The 24,080-nt window shown below is 39.2% G+C and overlaps 3 protein-coding genes across 4 annotated transcripts in view; all 3 read right to left on the minus strand.

Annotated features, from left to right (window-relative positions):
- Positions 1–24,080, minus strand: part of LOC101471753 (class I histocompatibility antigen, F10 alpha chain) — a 111,794-nt gene that overhangs the window by 37,385 nt on the left and 50,329 nt on the right. The window lies entirely within an intron of this gene.
- LOC101471461 (class I histocompatibility antigen, F10 alpha chain) overlaps positions 1–24,080 on the minus strand; it is a 76,057-nt gene that overhangs the window by 4,934 nt on the left and 47,043 nt on the right. Inside the window, exons 1-3 of one of the 2 annotated variants that reach the window (XM_076878923.1) lie at positions 3,217–3,433; positions 1,973–2,233; positions 200–478 (exon numbers count right to left, since the gene is read on the minus strand). In XM_076878923.1, coding sequence (XP_076735038.1) covers positions 200–478; positions 1,973–2,233; positions 3,217–3,268 — 592 coding nt within the window. In that variant the 5' untranslated portion in view covers positions 3,269–3,433. Of the gene's footprint in view, positions 1–199; positions 479–1,972; positions 2,234–3,216; positions 3,434–24,080 lie in introns of those variants that run through there. The other variant, XM_076878922.1, reaches the window with a different exon arrangement.
- Positions 10,645–22,953, minus strand: LOC101479805 (class I histocompatibility antigen, F10 alpha chain-like). Its single transcript, XM_076879373.1, has 8 exons — positions 22,776–22,953; positions 18,211–18,471; positions 15,138–15,416; positions 14,002–14,304; positions 12,192–12,287; positions 11,942–11,959; positions 11,747–11,798; positions 10,645–11,575 (listed from the first exon to the last, which is right to left on the minus strand). Exons 2-7 carry the CDS (start codon positions 18,458–18,460, stop codon positions 11,779–11,781), a joined length of 966 nt encoding a protein of 321 aa, XP_076735488.1. The 5' UTR covers positions 18,461–18,471; positions 22,776–22,953; the 3' UTR covers positions 10,645–11,575; positions 11,747–11,778.

Genomic DNA, 24,080 nt, shown 5'->3' on the forward strand with positions numbered 1-24,080 from the left:
ATTGTAAAAGGATGAAGTGATGGTTTTGAAATTTAACGGATAAATTACATTTCGATTATTGTTTAAAAAAAACACACGAGATTAGCAGACAGAGAGGAAGAGAGAAAATACACTGAACTTAACTGTGTTGGTGATAAAATAGTTGTATTACTTAATAAAAATGAGGTAAATTATCACACTAAGTCTGGTCATGTGATACCTGTTCTCATTAAAGAGCTCCTCCCATAGTTCAGATACTTCTTCAGCCACTCAGGACAAATCTGAGTGTAATAGTTCTTCACACTGGTTAGAAAAGCCTTGTTACTGTCCCACTTGTGTTTGGTCACCACAGCCAGTTGTTTAGGAGCAACCCACGTCTCTGTCTGCAGGTCAAATATTATGAAGTCTTCTCCATCATAACCAAACTGCTCATATCCGTCCACCTCATTCGTCACATCGTCCCATTCGCAGCCGTACATCCGCTGGACAATGTGAACACCTGAAAGAAGAACAGAGACGAAGACGACAGTGAACCAGAGTGAGATCCAACATATAAACACAGAGACACAAGTCAACAGAGACTAAAATACCTGACCTGATTCAACACAGCTTCCACAGAAGGAGGGTTTCAGGACAGAGAAGCCTGTTCAGCAGTGAGTTGCTACAACTGGTTTCAATAAGCATAATAATAAATATCCTTAAAGACAAGCTATGTAAGATGTGAGCTCAGTACAAATACTGTTTTCAAAATTTTAATGAAAGAGAAAAACGTCATTTGACTTCACAATTCTTCATTTCTTCTTCCTCTTTCGGTCACTCTCTTTAAGGGTCGCCACAGCAGATCCTCCTTCTCTACATCCATGAACTTCCTCCAAGGTCTTTCTCTTCTCAGCTCCACATTCAACATCCAAACCATCTCAGTCTTGCCACTTGGTCACTCCCAATAAAATCATCCTCAGCTCTGTTACCTCCAACTCGGTGCCTTCATCTCCACACCATGCATCGCAGCAGGTCTCAATACCCTCTTGTAAACCTTCCCTTTCACTCTTGCTTGTACCACAGATCACACCCTGCACTTCTGTTGTGCACTGCCTGGTACTTTGGATGGCTGACCTAGTTATTTAAATTAATAATCATCACTATTTCTGCTTCTTGCATCCTCTCTGTAACACTGTTACACTGTCATTCACACACATGCACTCTGTGTTGCTTCTACTGATTTTCATTTCTCTTCTCACCAGCGTATAACCCCACCCCTTCCACCTGCTCCCTGCTCTCACTAGAGATCACAATACCTTCTGGAAACATCAAAGTCCATGGAGACTTCAGTCTGACCTCATCTGTTAACCTGCCCATCCCCATTACAAACATGAGGGGGCTCAGAGCAGATCCATGATGTAATCCCACCCCCACCTTGAACCCAACTGTCACTCCAACCACACACACCACTGTCCAGATACATGTCCTGCACCACCCTCACATACTTCTCTGTCATCCTTGAGTTTCTCATGCAGCACTACAGTTCACCTTTTGACAACTTATCATGTGCTTTCTTTGCAACACCTTCTGACCTCCTCTAAACTTTTCCATCAACACTGAAAGAAACATCACGTCTGTGATGCTCTTTCTCAGCATGAAGCCATACTGCCGCTTCCCCATGCCCCAGATGTTAAGTAGTCTGGTTAAAAAGTCCACTGCTGTCTCTCCTAAACATCCCAATAACTCCACAGGTATGATCTGGACAAACTGCCTTTTCACTCTTCATCCTCTTACAGCTGCCCTCACGTCTTCTTTACTCATCCTCTGCACTTCCTGATTCACTAGCTGCCCTCCATCTGCCCTTTACATTCATCGTGAGTCATCCTGTATTTAAATCTTTAATCTGAATGAAGTATTTTTAAAGTGTATGTATGCAAATCTGTTTATGACTAAAATAAATGCTGAAAACATTAACAGCAAATATCAGTAAAAAAACAATAAAACATAAACAAACCTCCAGTTTGGTTGAAGCGCTGCTTTGCGATTTCAATGTTGGCTTTGAACACCTGCTGGGCACTTACAAAGCCCCCAGTCTCTCTCTCCCAGTACTGCTCATCTATACTTCTGTTCATCCAGTCCTGTTTGGGCACAGTTCTCATGGTGTTGCTGTCAAACTGAACCATCTGAACTTCATCAACCATCCCAACAACCACGAACTCTGGGAAGTTTGGGACTTGAGAGGAAGCAGTGTAGAAATACTTCAGAGAGTGCTTCACTGGAAGAAATGTTTAATGTAGTGAGACACGGCTTTAAAAATCAGCATATTTTCAAAATAAAAAAACTATAATGTCCCCTCTATAAATACAAAAAAAAATATGAATCAATGTTTTATCTTTTCTGATCATCTTATTTTAAAAACTTTTACAATTCGTTTTGTAAAAACTGGTGTTTGTGGGTCATTTTGATTTGATTATATTTTCATTTTGCATCAGTAATGATTTACAGTCCTTATTATGGCATTAACCTGACCATAGGCTGTCAATGAATTCATTTTTTAGTATTGTGCAGATTACATCTGTTTCTTTCCCTTTTTGCTAATATTACACTTTTATACCTTACACCATAAAACATTATGAGCAGCTTAAATTTTTCTTCTTCTACAATTGGAAATTTAATTTCAACAAAAATAATTTGTAAACCAACACTCATTTAGGTTTTGATGTTTGTAGCTGTTTGTAGGCTTTCTGCAAACAGCTACAAACACCTGGGACCCAAACCAGCCCTCTCACTGCCTGTTCTCACTCCAGCATCTGGAAAGAGGTGCAGGAGCATCAGCTGCAGAACCAGCAGGATGCTGGAAGGCTTCTTTGCACAAACTGTGGGACTGATAAATGTACTTTGGCCCCTCCCTTTACAAACCATAAACACACACTTAATCTGATCTAATTTAATCCCTCTCTGTGAGTTTGCTCAGAGTCTCTGCAGGCTGCTGCTTCATTGCTATTTATCCTTATTTTAGATTTGTTATCGCTGTATTTTATTTGTTTTACTGATCATTGTACTGTAGATGCTGGTGAGAAGCAACATCTTGTTGAAGCATGTGTATTTCTGTTAAAACAACAACAACAACAACCCTGCGAAATAAAAATAAACCTTGACTCTTGAATATATGCAAGCCGAGAGTCTGTTTACAGTAACACCTGAGCCACCTGAGAGCAACACTATCTCTAAAGAACAGTTTCATTTTATGAAGCTTACCTGCAGACACAGACGCTGTCCAGTAAAGAAGCAGCATCATAAACGTCCTCATTTTCAATTCAATTCTCTCAACATAAGAAGAAAAAATTAATACAACCGTTTATTGTTTTAATTTTGCCACAAAATGAAACTACAGCCTCTGAGTCCGCACGCGCAGTGACTCCTCTCTGACCAATAGGAATTCAAAGCTGGATGCGCCTCACCAGTAACCAGGCAAAATGGGAGAACCGAGGTTTATTTATTTACTAATTTATTTTGGAAAGTGAAACGCTTCAGGCAGAAACAAAGAGCTAGTAGCGCCTAATCTGTGATTTTGATTAGAGACCTAAAGTGACGTAGTGATTAAAGACACATACCAATCATGTATATTTGTGTCACAGCTGTTATCACATATTTTCTGGAGTTATTTGTACTTAATCATATTCTTACTAATGCCATTTTAAAAGTAGTTTAAATTATGCTCATGTTTACACAACTATGCAATTAACCTTGAGTTCCCAGAGTAATCCAGATACAAATATTCATCCACCCACAAATTTATCTTGCAACCTATTCCACCTGATTTGGGACAAGAGATAAGGTACACTCTAACAGGTCTCGCCCAGAGAGAGAGAAAGAGCAAACCATACACTCTCACATCCACACCTATGCTTCATTTAATCACCAGTTAACCTAAAATGCACATTTTTGGACTATAGGGTCAAGTCAAAGTGAAAGAAGTGTAAAAGAATTGTTCCACAAACTAGCATCCAACAATAAACCAAAGTAAAAACACGTTTGTACAGGTAAAAGTCTTGCAGTCAAAATCACGCTTAAATAAAAGTCACGAAGCACCAACGGAAGTAAAAGATTTATATTTATCATAAATTAAGTTTAAGAGATTATTGATTTGTAAGCAGTATTTATATTATAAATACGGCAGTATAAATTTTATACTGCGTTATGTGGTTGAGGTCCATCAAATACAGTTCAGCAGTTTAAAGCTTGGCAAACCACAGGGGTCATCCACCTCTGTTTAACCTGAGAGTTTGTGACATGAAAGCCTGCACACTGAAAACATGAGAAGAGGTCAAGATCAGATACTGCTGACTCTTTAACTAGAACATACTCAGAGGTGTAATGTGCTTGTAACTGTTGTATTTCATGAGCTTATAATATGATTTAAAGTCTAGAAAAGTCAACAAAGCTGTCAAATATAAAAACCAAAGCAAAAAAGAAAAGATTTTATTTCTAAAATATTGGGATAGACAGACCAGAGAAAAACACGTAGTGATGAAAAACGTATACACTTAATAACTTTGGGTAAGGTTAGACACTAAATGCTGCAATGTGAGGAGAAAGCAGTCAGAGTAAAGGTTCCCGATATTCAGAGATTATCATATTTAATCTCAGAAAAGCAGCAAAGTAACCAGTTTAACCAGATTACAGAGGCTGTTTTCAGCGTTATAACATGATGATGATGAACTAGAGCTTTAACTATGTAGAGAAAATGAGCAGGTTTTTCAAATGAATTCAGAGAACGTGAAATGTCAAAGAACAAAAGAACAAAGTGAGTGATCTCATTTAGCTTCCAGCAACATCACATCTTTTAAATTTGAGATTTGCCTCTTTATCTTTTAATTTGCCAACATATGTAAACTTACAACTTCTGTCATTCTTGAATTTCTGCTGTCTTTAAAGTGGGAAGAAGTATATTGTTTTCACACCAGAACAAAGGAATCCACCTAAAATCAGACAGAGCTCTGATGCATTTCCTGTTTTTATTTTGAGAGGTTATAAAAACACAACACCCTTCTGAAGCATGAGTTTGTGTTTCTTTGTTGAAGTTGAAGCTCCAGCGGAAAACTTCAGCAAATCTTCTGATCATTCACGGTGTTAGAGCGCCTCCACTGGACTCAAACAGCACTCCATCTGTGCTGTTCTGAGAAACCACGTGATGACTCTGTTAGGTTTTGTTTTTGTGTTTATGAAGCTGGATCTGGTTTGATTTGCAAGCGTTGGCACACAAACAAAGAGGCTGTTATCTAATTTAAGCGCCAGGTCGTCAAGGCTTTTTGTCTTCCTGGTTTTGCAACATTGCTGCAATGATAAAGAAATGAAGCTAATAATGATTAACATCAGAAAAACTTTAGCAATGTAGAACTATGTATGAAAACACATAAACCACAATATTTAAGTATTATTGCCTGAATCCAAGGGTTAAAGACATAATATTATATATTTGGAATATAAAAACAAAGTTGTATGTTTGTGGATTTTAAGACTTTTTACTAGTTCTGTTTCTCTTGTCCTCGTCTGATATTTTTTATTTGTTTTTTGAGTAGGATTTGCCACAATATCCAATATATTTATTTCTCTCTCGCTCTCAATAAGATTTGGATTTTTGAGATGTGGGTCAGCAGCAGAATTCAGTGGGTGGTGTTAATAGACCTGACTGTAACAAAGAAGGAAAAAATGTCTGTTTGTTGTTTAGACTCCGCCACACGGTCTGGGGCCTCCCTGCTGCTGCGGAGTCGGGGCGGTCTGCCTTTCCCCACCGCAGGGAAAAGGGTAACACCACCTGGGTCTGGGTGCAGTTCCCCCCTCCAGGGGCAAGGGTACCTAGACCCGGTTAGTAGAGTACGCTTGGGGAGTGTGATCGTGTGTACAGCGTCCCTTTATGTCTGTCTCCACGTCAGTTGAGTGTGAAGTGCATATGAGAGCATGAGGGTGGGAATGGATGTTTGTATCTGTGTGTGCCTGTATGTCTGTGTCTATATGTCAGGTTGGGTATCAGACGCCACCTCTCTGGGGACATCTCGGGCCCTCCAAGGTTTGGAGGCCTATCTCCACCCACCACCACTTCCCCTGCCGGTGGCGGACTCCCTCAGGTATCGGTGCGTTGGTGGTTCTTTGTATCTGGGGGTGGGCGTCCGGGTACACACCGGCTCACTCCTTGGCGGCCGCTTATTGGGGCTCGCTCGGGCCACTTCGGAGGTGGGGTGCCCCCGGCCTCTCGGCCTGGGGCTCGGTCACTCAGGCACAGCTGGCTGCCGGCGGAGCTCACGGGCGCGTCACTGCGACCCCCCCTGGCTTCTGCTCCACGGCTGCTGAATGAGCCCTCATCTGGGACTCTCCTCAGCTCTTACTGGAACAGTGGCGCGGCTGCCCCTCTGTTGGTCTTCCTTGGTCTCTTGTGTTCTGGGGGCCTCTGGATGTCTGGAGTTTTGATCTCCTCCATACCCGCTTCACACCCTGGAGGACGGGGCTGTGGCCCCCCCACACTCTCTAGCAGATCATTACATGGAGAAACCTTTGGAATGCAAGCATGCTGATCCACACAGGTATGCACACAGGTGTACACATGGGTATTCACAGATGCGGACTACAGCTTTCTTGGCTGCTGCCTCAAAGCACACTGTGCGCTGTCTATCTTGCGTGCTGCACAATATCGTTTATTATTTAGTAACTATTGATATCTATGACTAGCTAGTTTATTGTGATGGTGCTTTTTTTTTTCTTTCTATTATTATGTTGCTCTTTGTTGTTTGCTGTCTCCCCTGTTTTTTTTGTTTTTCTTTCTCTCCATACAGGTGACCCAGGAGTTTTTTTGTTTTTTTTCTCTCTTCCCCCCCTTCTCACCGTCTCTTCTCCCCTTTGGTTTTCTTTCTTTCTCTCCCCCTCTTTCTTTCATTCTTTCCCCCTGTCCTTAAAAAAAAAAAAAAAAAAAAAAAGATGACAAAGGATGAACTGAAGCTCCGCCATCACGTGATGTCACATGCTGCTGTTTCTGATGTCACTTCAAAAAAAAAAAAAAAGATTTGGATTTCTGAGATGTGGGTCAGCAGCAGAATTCAGTGGGTGGTGTTAATACACCTGACTGTAACAAAGAAGGAAAAAATGTCTGTTTGTTGTTTAGATTCCACCACACTCAAAATAAAACTGCTGCATGCGCAGTAGCTCCTCTCTGACCAATAGGAATTCAAAGCTGGCTGCATCTTAACAGTAACCAGGCAAAAAAAGGGAAATAAGGTTTTCTCTCGAAAGTGAAACCTATCAGGCAGAATGACCTCAGAAACAAAGAGCTAGTGGTGTGTAGTCTGTGGGCCTCGTCTTCAACCACTACCTCACTGTAGGCCGTCTATTTGCTTCACAGCTGTTATCACATATTTTCTGAAGTTATTTATACTTAATCACATTCTTACTAAATCCATTTTAAAAGTAATTTAAATTATGCTCGTGTTTACACTCATATACAAATAACTTCCCCAAGTAATCCAGATACAATTATTCATCCACCACAAATTCATCTGGAAACCTATTCCAGCAAAATCAGCTGGAATAGCTGTGTGTCCTTCTCTTTCTGCAACGTTGCTGCAATGATAAAATAAGGAAACGATCAATTCCTAAAATCAGAAATGTTGAATTTTTTTATGTATAAAAACAAATAAAGATCAATATTTAAGTATTATTGCCTAAACCGAAGGTCTACGACTGAATATTATGTATTTACATATAAAAATTTAAATATAATGTTGGATTTTAAGACTTTCTGTTATTTCTGTTTCTCTTGTCCTCATCTGACCTCTGCCCTCACAGACTCTTTCTCATAACTTGCTGCCTCTCATATGAACTCACTTCGAGCTATAATCCCACTGTTCATGATTAAACCACAAATTCTGCACATAAACCTGAATGAGCATCAAAGACTATCATTAAGCTCTGCTGCAGGACTTCTTTTATTTTTAAGAGTAGGTTTCTCCACAATGTGCTGCTAGGTTTGGTTTGTCAGATGGTGCCATCTAGCAATGGGATTGTAGTACTGCTGAATATAAAAGTAAGCTTTGTCTTTAAGTGTTTTCTTACCTCTAAATATATCTTTGATCAAATTCCTAGGCATATAGGAAAGTCAGCTTTTGCAGATGATACACTCATCAGGAAGAGAGGAAGAAGTGTGCAGACTGTTTAAAAGCAGCTGCAAGAAGCAGTGAAGTAGGTACAAATATGGGCTACTACATGAGGATTTCAGCTCTCCATAGAAAATAAAACTAAATCGTGTATTTAAAAAGGAAACATATAAGCAAAGATTGCTTCATCTATCTGCATGTCATTGGAATTTTTAGGAGTGCACTTTGATGTAAAGCTTACATGGACACAGCACATTAACAAATTCAAATTCAAATTCAAATTTTATTTGTCACGTACACAGTCATACACAGTACGATATGTAGTGAAATGCTTGGACAACTGCTCGTGACCTGAAGAAAACAAAAAAGGAAAAGGCTATGAATAAGATAGGAAATAAATATGAAAAATTAAAAAGGGTAAATTTAACTAGGAAGGAATAAAATATAAATTAAGGTTAAAAATGAAATAACTGTACAACACACTGGGAAAGAATAAGATAAAATATATAAATTAAATTGAAAATAAAATAACTGTACAACAAAATACACAATATAGAACTATATAAGAATGTATGAACAAAATACACAAGAAGTATAAATAAATATATACACAATAACAGCAGCAGTGATTTAAGTGATGAAGTGAAAACAATGTCCAGAATGTCCAGTGTGTGTGTAAGAACTATATGTGTGGGTCAGTACTGTGTGGTGGTGTGATTGTGATTGAGTGACCGTATCGCCTGCGGGAAGAAGCTCCTCCTCAGTCTCTCTGTGTTGGTCTTCAGGGAGCGGAATCGCTTTCCTGACCTCAACAGAGAGAACAGTCTGTTGTTGGGATGGCTGAGGTCCTTCACGATCTTCCTGGCCTTGGTCCAGCACCGCCTGCTGTAGATTGAGTGCAGGTCAGGGAGCTCGGAGCGGATGGTGCGCTCAGCTGACCGCACAACCCTCTGTAGAGCTCGTCTGTCCTGCATGGTGCTGTTCCCGAACCAGGTTAAGATGTTTCCCGCCAGGATGCTCTCTATGGTGCACGAGTAACAGGAATGAGAAGAAAATGTAAAAAGAGTTTAAATATAATACCTGCTGGAAACACAATGGGAATCACAAAAGGTCATTTTAAAAAATGTATATGCATATATATCAGTGATAAGATGTAGTTTGGATTATGGAGCTGTAACATTGGGTTACTATCTGTTTGTATTGAGGCACAATCAGTTTCGCAGCCTTTGGTGAACCGAGCAGAGATCATAGACCTGGACTCTTCAGATTTAATGGTTCTGTTTCTGTGAGCAGTCACATCATCAGTAAACACTAGCGGTACTAGTTGCTGTGCTTTCAATCATGAGCTGTTTTTCTTTTCCAAGCTCTTCATTTCCCATCATTGTTATAACATTTGTTTCATTTGTTTAATGATTTATTTATTAATTCATTTTATTGTTTACATTTCTGTGTATGCCGTTTTAGATGTTTTCTGGGAAAGTCTTCCTGTTCTTGAGTGTAACCAGTGTTTTGTACCATGTTGTAAACTCTCTGTATTTACATTAAATAATGGTTCTCATGACTGTAGACCATGACAATGACATACATACTCATCCAGTGTTACTGGCTTGGTTAGATGTTTTAAGTTATTTCTTGTAACCATGTAAATAATTCTGCCATCATTCACTTTAGTTGTCTTCTGTGGTCTTTCAGGCCTTTTGTTGTTGCCGAGCTGGTCAGTGCATTCATTCTTTTTAATAATCCATCCATCTTCTTCCACTTTATCCGGGGCCGGGTCGTGGGGGCAGCAGCCTGAGCAGAGAAGCCCAGACCTCGCTCTCCCCAGCCACCTCCTCTACCTTATCCTGGGGCGTTCCAAGGCGTTCCCAGGTCAGCCGAGAGGTATAATCTCTGCAGCATGCCCTTTTTAATAATGCACCAGATTATTGATTTGGCCACTTGTGCGTTTTTGCTCTCTCTGAAATGTTTATTTGGGTTTCTCAGCCTAGTAAAGTCTCCATAACTTGCACCAACATCTTTTTGTGCTCACATTTAAAATTGGAGTTATATTATCCATGCTTAAATAAAAGCTAATCAAAATAACAGTAGTTTGACTTTTCAGTACACTGCAGACCAGCTCCCACCAGGAACAAACCTGACAACAATCTGCTGGCAAAGCTAAAGCTACATGATTGTGTTTGGAGCAGAAACAACTAAGAACAGCTTCGGCTAAACACACACCTCAGGGCATGGTCATGTAAAGTTAACACTTCTTTTGAGAAGACCTTTAAGCAAATCGTTGGACAGTCACATCAGCAGGTGGAGTTTTCTAACTTCCAGGAGGATCAATGTTTCTTGGATTACAACCTGCGTTGTTGCAGCATCTGCTCTTCATGTGAAACATCCAGCACACAGAGCAGCTGTCTCAAGTAGATCCAGTGACGTCTCCACCGAACTTCTAGTATGAACGATGGCATCCAAGAGTTTTGCTCTTTAAAATGTCTGAGTTCTTTCATGTAGGACTCATGGCAAATATTTAGTGAATGAAGTTTCATTTATTAAAATTGCACAAGTGGAATTGGATGCTTTTGACTGGAATTCCCTGAGACCCCAAAAACGTTATATTTTTTAAAGGACTAACCAAAGTAGATGCAGAAAACAATGATGTGACAAAATCATTAGAAAAATTTAATGATTTTTTTTTAAAAGGAAAAACTGTGAGATATGACAAAAAATTACACCACTGTGGTCTAAAAGAATCTCAGTCAGTAGGATTCAGTTTAAACATGTCCTCAGTTGCCTGATAAAATTATTAAATAATAATAATTAAATACATAAATATAACATAGAATCCCTCCACTGTTTACTGTTCCACGAATGATTTTATATATAAAATCTGTACAAGTTCTGAATATCATACATTGTGCAAGGAGTTCATTAATAATCCCAGCTCTATGATGTCTGTAATCACAGAGCTTAACAAAATGTGTGAAATAAATTAATTTGGAGGAGAACGTTCTTGAAAAGAAACTCTTAACATTATAAAGTTTATAAATTATAACAGAACCAAAACAAAATGACAAAAGAAGCATAAAAAGAAAAAAGGAACCAGCTTCTCATCATAGACAAATGTCCCAAAAATGTCCTTGTGTTTAAATAATTTAGGATCTACATCTGTGAATGTTGCAATTTCTGAGTGAAAAACACAAAATGACTGATTCTGTTCATCTGGACGTAGCGCTTTCAGTGGGAGAAACGTTTCGTCGCTCATTCAAGTGACTTGTAAACTTATAACCAGAACATTTGCATAATGACTGGAATTAGCACCACTGACTAGCAATGGGCCACGAGGTCAGTTTTATAATTGCTATTAAAGTCATGACCTTTGATCAGTAGTCATGAGCACCATTCACAGAGAGTCGGGGCTGCAATCACAGCTGCACCCTTAGGTCCTTCCTCAGTTCAGAGATGGTTGTCTACTCTTTACTGCTCTCCTGTCAGAACAGAAATATTGAGTCTGTTTAATGCAGTCATTCATTTTTACTTCATACTTTTTGGATTTGGAACATTTATTTTAGATTTATAGACATTTATATAATAATAAATAATATTTAAAAGTTTTTAGAGATGATATTAAATAGTGTAGTTTGGTGTGCTGTACTTACATTAGGATTTAATTACTTTTGAGTCTGAATCTTCAAGTCACAGTATCAGAAGCTTAAAAAGAAGAATTATATTTTCAGATGAATAACAACATTAGTTATTTCTGTCAAGCTGACGTCAGTGACTCTACAAGTCTTTTTATATTCAGTACACAAATAACATCCAAATATCTTTAAACACATTTTAAAAATACTTACAGTTTGCACGATTAAACCCTGAAAACAGACATTACCACAGTTATTTATTTAGAAATTAATCAGACAATAAGTATTTTACATCATTTAATTAGTAAGTGCTATCTAAATTATTAAATATTCCCAATTTATGATTTTTTTATATCATAGGAACAGGGCATGAAGTATATTAATTTATTAGAATAATAATATATTAGTAAATATTTCACATGAATATCATTCATAAAGCATAAAAATATATTTTGCTCATTACCATTTCCTCGTAACTTGAAATAGATTCCGATACAGACGGCCAGGAGAAGAACCGCAAGACCTCCGATAACACCACCAACATGAAACCCTGAAGGACCTGAAACCACAATATTTACAATATTTCTCTCACTGACCAGTGAGTAATCAGACTATGTTCATTACATTTACATGACATTAGTCCTTTGATTATTTTAAAAGTATTGCAGGACTTAAACAACCTGATATGTTCTCAGTATAGATCAGTGAATAATGAGTTTTAGGATGAGTTTAGTCAGAATAACTGAATCACAGTTACTGTTTGATTCTCAGCAGATACATCATAATGACTGACCCAGTGAAAACTGTGTTACAACTAGGGATGGGGTTCTGACATAAACGGTAGTAACCAGACCGAAAAGCAGCGCACATTTCGGTGCTTTATTTCGGTGCTTTTTTTTCCTGAGCTGTGATACACTTTAGATTCTAGCCAATCATTTTACGTTTCCGAGGATAGTAGGCGGGGCCAGGTACGTACGTTCTTTTAGAGCAGAGCTACAGATTAAAATGCCCAAGGCGAAGTGGTCAAAAGTCTGGCTGTACTTCACAGCAAAAGATGCAAACTCAGCAGCCTGCAACAAGTGCTTTAAGCTGATACTGTGATACTGTCAAAGGAGGTAACCTCAAATCCGATGAAACATCTGGCGACGCATAGCGTTTTTTTAAAAGCCGAGAAATGCGCCGTATTTGATAGCTTGCTGCGAGACCTCACACCGAGCACATCTACTGCGGGTGTGGTGCCTGTTATCGGACCCGGAGCAACATCCCCCAAAAACACGAAGAGGAGAGTCCTGGCCCCTAGCCCTGCCAGTGTAGCAGAAATGATGACGGATGATGATGCAGCAGCAGCCGTTCTTCTCTGCGTGAGTAGCTTAATGTTGTTCTGTGTAATTTACGTTGAGTAGGCTAACCACGTTATTACATTAATGCAGTAAGGTGAACTAGCAAACATCATCATAGCTACATGTGGCTGTCTTCTTGTTTGATGGCAGATACTCCCTTCACCCTGGCCAAAAAGGCTAAAATGACCAAAGAAAAAGTGGAAAACAGTTAAACATGAGAGGTTTTTGGACAAAGTTTGTGTTTTTTCCATTGTTTAAGCACTGCTTCCAGCCAAGAGCGATACCATATATGACCCATAGCTGCAGAAAAGGCTAACATTGTTATCTTTTTACAAAAAAACAGCTGAACATGAGAGGTTTTTGGACCAATTTTGGGTTCTCCATTCTTTAAGCACTGGTTTGAGCACCGTTTAAGCACCGGCACCATTTCAAAAGTACAGGTTTGGCACCAGTATCGGATAAAACCTAAACGATACCCATCCCTAGTTACAATACTGCATATATTTTTTCATGCTGTGAGAAAACAAGTTATACATAAACATCATGGAAAGTTGATCCTTTATGTAAAATATCAGCATCAGATCTAACCTGTGCACAGTTTAGGATCCTTTGTGAACTTGATGAGAAACATACTGTGAAAATACTAAAATACACAAATGTAAAAAATAAAAATAACATTTTCCCAAAATGCATTGTGAGAATTACAAAATAAAGCTGTGTATATATTATTGGATCTTGACCTTTTGTCCCATTAACTCTGAAATTATTTATTTAAATCAGATTGTAATTAAATGGCTGATTAGTTTTTGTGACCATTTACTGAACCACTGTGGTGATGACAGGTTACAGTGTACATGGAATAACAAAACAGGCCAGAAGAAAGGTAAATATATTTTTTAAAGATTAATAATCTCCCTTTGAATTCAGTCTTACTTGTATTGGTCTTGATTTTTGTTTTGTCCAGTTTGGTGACGATCTCCTTGTTGACGCTACTGAACTGAAACACACATTCGTGCCTCTCCCAGTCTTCAGGTTTGACTGATGAAAGTTTCAGAACAACACTCATCTGGAAGGTCTCATCATTGTTGGGGAGGATCTCTCCTTTGTGCACACCCTCATGAAGCTCCTCTCCATCTTTCCTCCAGAACATCTCAGCTACGTTAGGAAAAAATCCCGTAGCGTGGCAGCTGATGGGAGAGGAGGGCGTCTTCTGGAGGAGAGACACTGAGGGAGGAACTAAAGAGTAAAGAGGTTTTTAGTTTGTTATGTCTTATTAACTGTACTTTTATATTACTGTTTCTGTTGTCATAGGGAAAAAGACAAGGAACACCCCAGATATGATGGATAGATAGGCTGCCAGAAGCCAAGTGTGTCCACAAAGTTCATACTAGAAAGTGTAATGTTCAGACAAGTTCTTTATTTAGGCTGATAAGAGCCTAAGAAGGGAAAAAAAGAAAGAGTACTAAGAATACAACGAGGACACCAAAAATTAGTAAGGAATAAAGAGTTCCCAGAAACAGTACAAGACGATAAACGATAAACACAACAGAAACTGGAACTAAACTCAGGGTAGAAAACATGAAGGAAACACACAAAGATGAAAACTTTAAAAAAAAGCCGACTAAGAATCAAACTGAAGACATTTAATAATAAACAGAATTTGAAAGACCTTCTGGGTCAAAGACCCAGGACCATGACAGTTTATCCAACATAAGCTGCTCTGCAACCCTGGAGCCGATCCTAGCTGTCAATGTGTAAGAGGTGGACAGCTCACCAGTGTATCACGAGAGAAATATAAATGCAGAGTAATAAGGAAGAGATGGAAACTGACAATAAAAGCATGAAATGAAACTAAGAATCTTAATAGAAAGGACTAAGATGATGTTAGTAGAAAAACAACAAACAAAAAGCCATGAATGTAAAAAACAAAACACAGTGGTAAATATATAGTGAAGAGAGGTGATGAGAAAAATTATAAAACTGTTTTTTGTTTTTTTTTTAATTATTATGGACACCGACATTGAGTCATATGAATATTGTGTCCATTGCTCTAAATCTGGTGATTTTACCTGTTTTCATCAGAGATTTCCTCCCAGAGTTCACAAAGTTCTTCAGTTTGTCAACACACTCCTGTGTGAGGAAGTACTTCTTGTATAATATGCGAGTTTTGTCTCTGTCCCAGTTATGTTTGGTTATAACAGCCTGAGGTGCTGAAGCAATATATGTCTCTGTCTTCAGGTCAAATGCAACATAATCTCTCCCATCATAACCAAGTATCTCAAATCCAGTCACCTCTTCTGTGTCTTCGTTCCACTCACAGCCGTACATCCACTGCAAAATGTGAACACCTGAAAGATAAAGAACTGTAGTAAATGAGAGATATTCTATCTTTAGATGCTGTTCAGCAGACAGCAACCCTCAAACTGTTGTAAAGAAGGAGTCCTTTTTATTCAATGTTAAGAGAGCCTCAGTGTTTTTAATATAGACAAAAAAGCACTGAGCTACCCTATGTAGGGAATAATCAAAGACACACAACAAAACACATCCTTTTTATGAAGTCAGCACATCAAATCAGTGTTTCTGGAGCTGCTATTTAGTCCACAAGACACTCAAAACACCTCTGAGAGAGCATGTTCTTGGCAACTGGACACTCTAACGTTTGCTTTAATTGTTTTGATGCATACTCAATCAGCCAGGTGATGAAATTATTTCAGTGTTTTCCGTGGAAGAAACATTTCTTCCAGATGAACAGAATTAACTTTTTAGGGCTTGCTTTAATTAACTGTGTATAAAGATTCACTGTGGTCTGGGTCAAAGGAACCCAGCAGCAAACCCTTTTCTTTCCCATCATTATCTTAGCTGCATTCCTACAGCCACAACAACCAATTTTAGGGTTTTGCCACCTGCTAAATCCCATTTTAACCCAGTCTCTACTCTTTTTCCTGCTTGGAGGCAAAGTCATCCTCTACAATGTAAGAACAGAAAATAGAGATATTTTTAAATTTTTCTTCTTTTTCTCTGCTCATTTTTTACTTGACTCATTCAAGCTAAGTGCATTTATTAGAATTAAAATTTAAACTAAAGTTTGTTTCTCATTTATTAATATTATTTTATTATTACATTAATATAACACAATGTTCAGGTAGCTTTGCACAAAAATAGAAATGTTCTCCAAAGACCTGCTTTTTTACTTTCTTACTTTAAGTACATTTCACAGTCTTTACGTTTTTACTTTTACTGGAGTATTTTTAACACTCGTATCTGTACTTCTACTTAAGTACTGAATGTCTGTACTTTTGCCACCTCTGCCACAGAGACCCTTAACTGTTATCACCTTTGTGTTAACATTATAATATCAAAATTTAGCTGAATTTTCAAATTCATGCTATACCAGTGAAAATTCACAACAAACCCATCAATCATAGAACATAGAACATGCCCTGAAAGCACACTTGGGTTACACAGGTGGACAATGATCTAAAACATACCAGTAAGTCTACCACTGAATGGCTAAAACAAAACAAAACAAATAACTAAAGGAAGGTTTTAGAGTGGTCTAATCAAAGTTTGGACTTAAATCTGATTGAGATACTTAAAGAGGTCATTTGTGCTCAAAACCCCTCCAATGTGACTGAGCAACAAACAAATGATTGATTCCAGTCGTTGCTGCCATTTAGGGATGGGAATCAAGAACACTGGTCCCAGTAATCCAATTTGGATTTGTTGGTCAGCTTGCCTATTGATCCTGCCAGTTGGTTTCATTTGCACTTGTGCTACAATCAGCTGATTTCAGTGTGTAGGAGGAAGAAAATGGCAGCCTGCAGAATGGATATGGACAATCTTTTTTTTTTTTTTTGCACAAAAGGACGTGTGCGATGGTAAAGTGCAAACAGCCTCCAGGACAGAAACAACTGCATTATGCTGCTAACACAATTTCAGCTCTTTGCAAGCATCTGCATGGACACCATGCTAATGCTAAGCTAGCCAGACAGCATGCTAACGCTAAGCTGTCCAAGATGTTAAAGCTGAATGCAGAACTCAGCCAGACCCTGAACTTCAACAGTTAACAAACTGGTGAGCAGTCAGACTGCAGCCCCGTTTTCTACCCGTTCATCTTTAGCAGAATCACCGTGACGATCATTTTGAAGTTGCTGTGTGCTGGTTTTCATCTTTGCTTTGTGTTCATGCCCAAATTACTAAGACAAAGATCACATGTGTGTTCTCATTAGGATAGTGATTTGTGTTGGTGTGTGACTGTAACCTATAGGTTTATACTATTAACTGATTATTATATGACAGCATGTTTCAGAACATTTTACAGAGTAACACGAATGGACTGTAACAAGTAGTATAACAAATTACTTTCTCCTGTGAGTAATTAAATAATGTACTGCATTACTGTGTAATATGTGTAATACATTACTTTTTAAATAACGACCACAACTCTGATCACAACAAATAGGTCAAATACCTCGAACATGCACAAACAGTTCACCACACAGCCTGCGATGAATTTGTATGACTGGAATATCTTTGAGAACCCAATGAGAACCGATAAGGAACTGAACTGATAAGTGATATCAATGATAAAATCAGAATCACTACATTCTCATCAAATCCCCTCCTTCCTGCCAAGGATTGCACAACCAGTTATCCAGTTTAGGAGACAATGACTTTTTCAGGGTCGTAGCTTTTTCCCCCCTTAATATATGAAATCATCATTAAAGCTGCAGTTGTATTTGCTCGGCTTATCTTTGTTTAATATTAAAATTTGCTTGATGATGTGAAACATGTAAGTGTGAAGAATATGCAAAAACAAAAAAATCAGGAAGTGTGGATTGTGTACACACACAAACACACACACATATGCACACACATCAGCACTACATAACATTATATCTTCCTGAGAATCAGCCTGTCCATTTATGTCCTCTCCAATGGACATTTGTTTTTGATCTATATTGTTTTACTTATTTGAGCTGCCCCACTAAGTCCTGATGCTCTTAATAGAGGACATCATGTGCTTTCCATTGATATCTCATGTGTTTAAGTGGCCTCATTTAGCTCCAAAAGGGAAAGGAAATCACCAAAAAAGTTATTTTATCTCAGGAGGATCTTTAGGTTTCAGTGTTTTTTACTCACCGCTAGTCTGATTCAAACGCTCCATTAGCCAGACGACGTGTGCTTTGATCGCTTGCTCATTGCGTATGTTTCTCTGTCTCTCTCTTTCCCAATATTCAGGATCTACAGTTTTCTCAATCCACTCAGTCTTGGGTACCATCTTCTTCAAGCTGCTCTTATAATGCACAAACTCCTGACCATTTACAAATATGACTTCAGTTAACTCAGGAGATTCATTCCAACCAGTGGCTGCAGTCTCAATGTATGTCATAGTGTGTCGCTCTGAAACAAACAAACAAAAGCAAGTTGCCTTCAAGTTAAATTTGTACTTAAATATTTCTGACTAATAATTACCATTCAGCTGGTAAAAATGCAACAAGATGCATTCAAACACTCTGAGAAACATTTCAGACAACACATATTCTTTTGTTGTTAAAGTGGATATAAAACTGCACATATAAAGACTAATTTTCATCACGGAGTTCTCAAAAACTGACATAGATGTAACTGTCTGTGGAGCTGGATTTAAGCAATAAGCGCTTAAAGTTAAACTTTTTGGATCATGTTTAGCTGTACCTTTTTGCCAGCACAGAACGTGACATCACTGAGTTGGTTGGTCGGTTGCTGCTTACATTAGTTTATATTAGCTAACTAATGAACCAGTAATTCAGTGGAAAACAAGTGGAATAAAAAAATAAAATAAAACTGATAGAGATTATCATTAAAATTAAGTGAACACATCCAGAGGATAGCCACACTGTTAAGTTTTGTATTGTTGATTGTCATTTATGCTTAGAAATATTTAACCATATATGCTTAGAGGTGTATAATCAATTGTGTAGTGATAGGATGTGTGATCTTTAGCAGGCTGCAAAGGCTTGGTGTGTATTCCACACTGGAATGCACACCTACATCCTGGGAGCATGAGAAGAGGTCGTACCTTGTTTTATTGTTTTATGGCAGGATAAACGTGGCTGTATCTGTTTTAGGCTAAGTGCCTTTTGTTTAGATGAACTGTTGGACTTCCAGACTAGCAGGTTTAGGGAAGTCATTTATGGGGTCACACTCTGACCCCCCCCCCCCCCACACACACACACAGTATTCTTTGTTCACATGTATACCTATGTAAGATGTTATATGTTAATGACCCTATGCATATTCATGTAACCACAATAAAAGGAGTGCTATGGGGAACCTGGCTGAGAGTCTGACGGAGGTCAAGTGGTGGAACGACACTTGGCTCCAGGCAGGTCTCCCTCATGCATGAGTAACAAGAAGAACTTTGCCTACTTCGTGTCTTGCTTGCTGTGTAATTATATTGTCCTCAACGTTCCAGCGAATAGGTTCAAGCTACAAACCTATCACACACTAACACCAACAGGTGAATCTGAGAGATTTTTTAGGTCACTTTAGATCTCTAAGTCAGCTTTTGGTGGGACTCAACTGAGGTGTCAGTCAGTTGTCTCCTCATTGCTCTCTATTTAGCTACAGAGCAAGTGTCCCAAGACATCCACCAGTGGAGACTATGGACCAGTATGAACCTTTACAAAAAAGGGTGTGAAGTTTAAAACACACATAAATCTGGGTTTGACTTTCATTTCCCCTCCATCTCTATTATCCTATGATCACTGGACTGATGTTCTACTGATAAGGCTCAAGGACAGTTGGCCATCCACAGTGACCGGTTGCAGGTGAAGGAAGGGAGACAGGACAAAGGAATGCTGTGGAAGAGATCCAGAGATTAATAATAACTGATAATAAATGTAGAGAGGTGTATAAATACATAGAGTGAAAAGAGATAAGTGAAGAAGAAACACTCTGTGCATCATAGGAAGCACCCAGCAGCTTAACCCTATTGCTGCATAACTAAAGTAGGATTAGGTATCTGTCTCCTGAATCCAAGTTGGGAGCTGTTTCCACACCAAGGCAGACAATTTTAGAACAACCTGTTTCAGCAACTTTGCCAAAAGTGTGGCATTGAGAAAAGTCACACCATCCCTCACCATCCATTCGCTTCCGCTTATCCTTTTCAGGGTCGCGGGGGGCGCTGGAGCCTATCCCAGCTGTCATAGGGCGAGAGGCAGGGTACACCCTGGAGAGGTCGCCAGTCTGTCGCAGGGCTAACACACAGGGACAGACAACCATTCACACTCACATTCACACCTAGTGGCAATTTGGATTATCCAATTAACCTATCCCCACAAGCTGCATGTCTTTGGACGGTGGGAGGAAGCCGGAGTACCCGGAGAGAACCCACGCAAACACGGGGAGAACATGCAAACTCCACACAGAAAGAACCCGGCCTGATGGTGGAATTGAACTCAGGACCTTCTTGCTGTGCGGCAACAGTGCTAACCACCATGCCACCATCAGTGGCGTGTCTAGAAAATTTTTGTTGGGGGGGCCAGGTAGGGGCACAGATTTGGAGAAGGGTGGCAGATAATGTTTAAAAAAAAATTCTACCAACCCTTAACCATAATTCAATAATCCTATAAACCTAATAACCAAATGCACTTTTAACTCTTATTAGAATGAGATTTTAACCACTACGGTGCAAAGTTTTTAGATACTGCGTTGATAAAGTACAAGAGATACAATCAGTGCTTTGTCAGTGTTTACTCAGCAGTCAAGGACATCAATATTTGCATAGTATTTTTACTGACATATAGTGCACATATGTTTTGGGCAAAAACATTTTTGAATATTAAAATACGAACATTTGTAACAAACAATTGACAAATTAGCCAATGCCAATGCAAAACTTTCTCTGCCTGTTAAAAAAAGAAGATAATCTTCTCACAAACTGGTGTTTGATTTTGAAACAGGAAAAAAGTGGGGAAACAAATGAAAAGACTAACATTTGAATAAAACCTGAAAGCAAGTAAATACTTTCTATGCTGCCTTATGGTAAACTTTGGTAATATTGATAAAGAACAACACTGGCTGATGATGAAATACAGTCAGCTGGCATGGTGACACTGCCAGTATTAACCTGCAGGGCTGGACTGGGACAAAAAAATTGGGCATTTTCACTACAGATTGGCCCACCAGGTATTAAAGCCATAAAGCCTTTGAATGAAAACAAACCCTGTTGTGACAGTGATGTACAGTCTTTTTGGTATATGTATGATTTCTATACATTTTACGTCAGATAAAAACTTTGGTTGTAAGATTTAGATAATTATTTAATAAAAGCGAGATATTTTAAATGAGAATAAGAAAGAAAAGTATTTCTTTGTGCCCACCTTTCCCTGTTAATGCCCTACCTGGCCCCCTGGCAAAACTTTCCTAGATCCGCCCCTGCACAGTTACCAGCTGTCAGCTACTTAGAAAAGGATCCTGGTGTTATTTGTCTCTCAGAAACAGTTGATAACTTCCCTTCAACTCATTCATGTCACCTAAAAGGTAAACCTGTTTCTCCATCACCTGTTCAGCTCTGATGATTCAGTAAGGACATCTCCTGGTTTCATCTTCATGTTTCCCTCTCACCACATATCCAAACAGACATCATGACCAGCAGCTTTACAGCTGTGGCTCCAGCAAACATCAGCTGATACTAGAAATTAATATTAAATAAATTCTAACAACAGCTGATCAAGCTTAAACGTGCTGCTGTTGTTTAGCGCAATATCTGCTGGTTTCCTCTTTCTGGCGCAAAGTGGGCGATAAACAAACAAGAGAGAAAAGCCGATCAGCTGATCATTGATCAGTTTAATGATTGAAGTAGCAACAGGAGAGGGAGGGGGAGAGAATGAGAGAAGAGGCAGCTGTGCAGCATAAAGACAGAATAAATCCAGCTTTGTGTCTTTTTTCCATTCTAGCTAAAGTCCGGGACAAACTGCGTCTCTTCTCAGCTCAATACGAAACGCGTAATATTTTCTCTGATTGAGGGACCATTCCATTTTTTTAAGGAGCCGTTGGCAACTCTACTAACTAACCTTATGAATAAAATAAAGTTCACTATCAGTAACATCATAGCACCCACCCAGCTGTATATAAACTCCGTCAAGCTGGCTAGAACGCAGTACGAGTTATTGCAACTGACAGTAAAAAGTCAGCACAATGAAAATAAACTCCACCTAAACTTGGTTTATATCTGACCCAGATAGACTGCAGGTCATACTTACCTGAAGTTCAGTTCACCTGATACTCGGACTGGCGGCTGCCTCGGGGCTCTCCTCCTGCCTCCCCTTCCCTCATCCACCTGTTGCCTCTGTGGAAGCCCCGCCATAGCCACCACCAAACAACTGAGTTATTTTTACACATCGACCTGCATCTGGCCAATCCACCACCTCTCATTGTCCATGCCATTACAAAAAAAAATAAAAAATAAGTCACCGGGCATATGCCCGGTATGCCCGATGGCCAGTCCAGCTATGTTAACCTGCAACCAAATCTGCAGCTCCATACAGCAATGTTACGACTTAGATTACATCTTATAACTCATAACTCTTATGTTAGCTCCCCTCTGTAGCAAACTGTCTGAAATATTCCACGGCTGCAATAATTCTTTAAGTGTTATTTTTTTCCTTGGTATTCTAATTTCACCGAAGTTTACTAAACTCAACAAACTTAATATTACTTACCAGGACATTTATTCTGTCCTCATTTTCTTTCACCGAAAAATTGTTTCCTGCAGTGCCGTCTTTCGTGCTTGGCTCTCCTACCTTTGCTAACGTGATGCGCATAGCGCAGAAGCCGATGCTGCATTCACTTACACTCGGATATCTGAGCTTCACCGTGAAAACATAATCGGACATTTGATATTTGATTGAAGTTTATTGTTTTGCCTTTGGGGTGGCACCTGGGGTGGCCAGTCTGGTTGGGGGGGTGGCCTGTGCCCCCCCCAGGCCACCCCGCCGGACACGCCATTGGCCACCGTGCTCCCTCACCATCCAGTTGGTAATGGTCAGTGTGAGCAATTTAATCACACTGTGCACAGTGTACTATGCACCCTTCCTTCCACAGAGAAAAGAGACTGTCTCTGTTTTCTACCACAGGTTACCACATCAGTCGACTGATAAGTCACCATTTTTTGATTTTTAGATCAATTGTCTGTTACGAAGGATTCATGAGCCTGTGGGCGGCAGCACTCATGACTGGATTGTGGAACACCAGACCCAGTTACGCCATAGGTTTTAAAGGTGTCACTAAAACACTGCAGCTAACACGCTGATCAGCATGTAAGGAATCATGTAAGTACCCCTGCAAGACTGTTTACCTTAAAGGGTTGGCATTAGAGACCATCACAAAATTCAAGATATTTGGAGTCCAGTAGTCTTTAAAGTGCTTAAAACCCAAGGAAAGGGGGGATCCGTTTATACAGTCACCACTGTGGATGACCTTGTCCTAGTTCCCTATCAAAGCCTGATTATGAGGGCTTGCTCCAGGCATTTTCCACAAAATTTAGAAATACACATAGTTGCAAAAAGTTCAGTGACCAATTACCTTTCCTAAATGACATATGCAAAAAATAAGAGTATTGTCAATAGGGACCAATTCCCAGTTTTTACATGATCAAAATTATTCACAAAAGGCTTCAATAAACAGAAAATGTGTGCCGACAAGAGAACAGTGCACAAAAATGAAAAGATATTTGAGCTTGACGCTTTAATGGGTTTAACATGACTTAGTCAGCACTCCGCACCATACAGGTAGTACAAGCACACCTGAAAACACTGACCAGCTAACAGTTTTAAGCATTTGGGCGCAACCTCGGTAGTTCACCAATTCACCTATTGCAAACGTCCAAGTTTCTATCAAGTTTCATAAATCCATCGGCAACTATTACCTAACTAGTCTTTTGAGTCTCCACATTCATAGATATTGACATTTTGTCTTAGCATTTGAATGAAAATATCCTGGTAGGGTAGCTTAAAAGTCAAAAAAAC

The sequence above is a fragment of the Maylandia zebra genome, linkage group LG22, assembly GCF_041146795.1.
Source record: "Maylandia zebra isolate NMK-2024a linkage group LG22, Mzebra_GT3a, whole genome shotgun sequence".
Lineage (NCBI taxonomy): Eukaryota > Metazoa > Chordata > Actinopteri > Cichliformes > Cichlidae > Maylandia > Maylandia zebra.

Excerpts from the sequence above, each read along its gene's own strand:
- LOC101479805 (XM_076879373.1), bottom strand. The coding sequence starts at position 18,460 with ATGACATACATTGAGACTGCAGCCACTGGTTGGAATGAATCTCCTGAG. Across the intron at positions 15,417-18,210 it reads GCGTTTGAATCAGACTAGCG|GTGTTCACATTTTGCAGTGG; the intron begins GTGAGTAAAAAA and ends TTTATCTTTCAG. Across the intron at positions 14,305-15,137 it reads GAAATCTCTGATGAAAACAG|TTCCTCCCTCAGTGTCTCTC; the intron begins GTAAAATCACCA and ends TTTACTCTTTAG.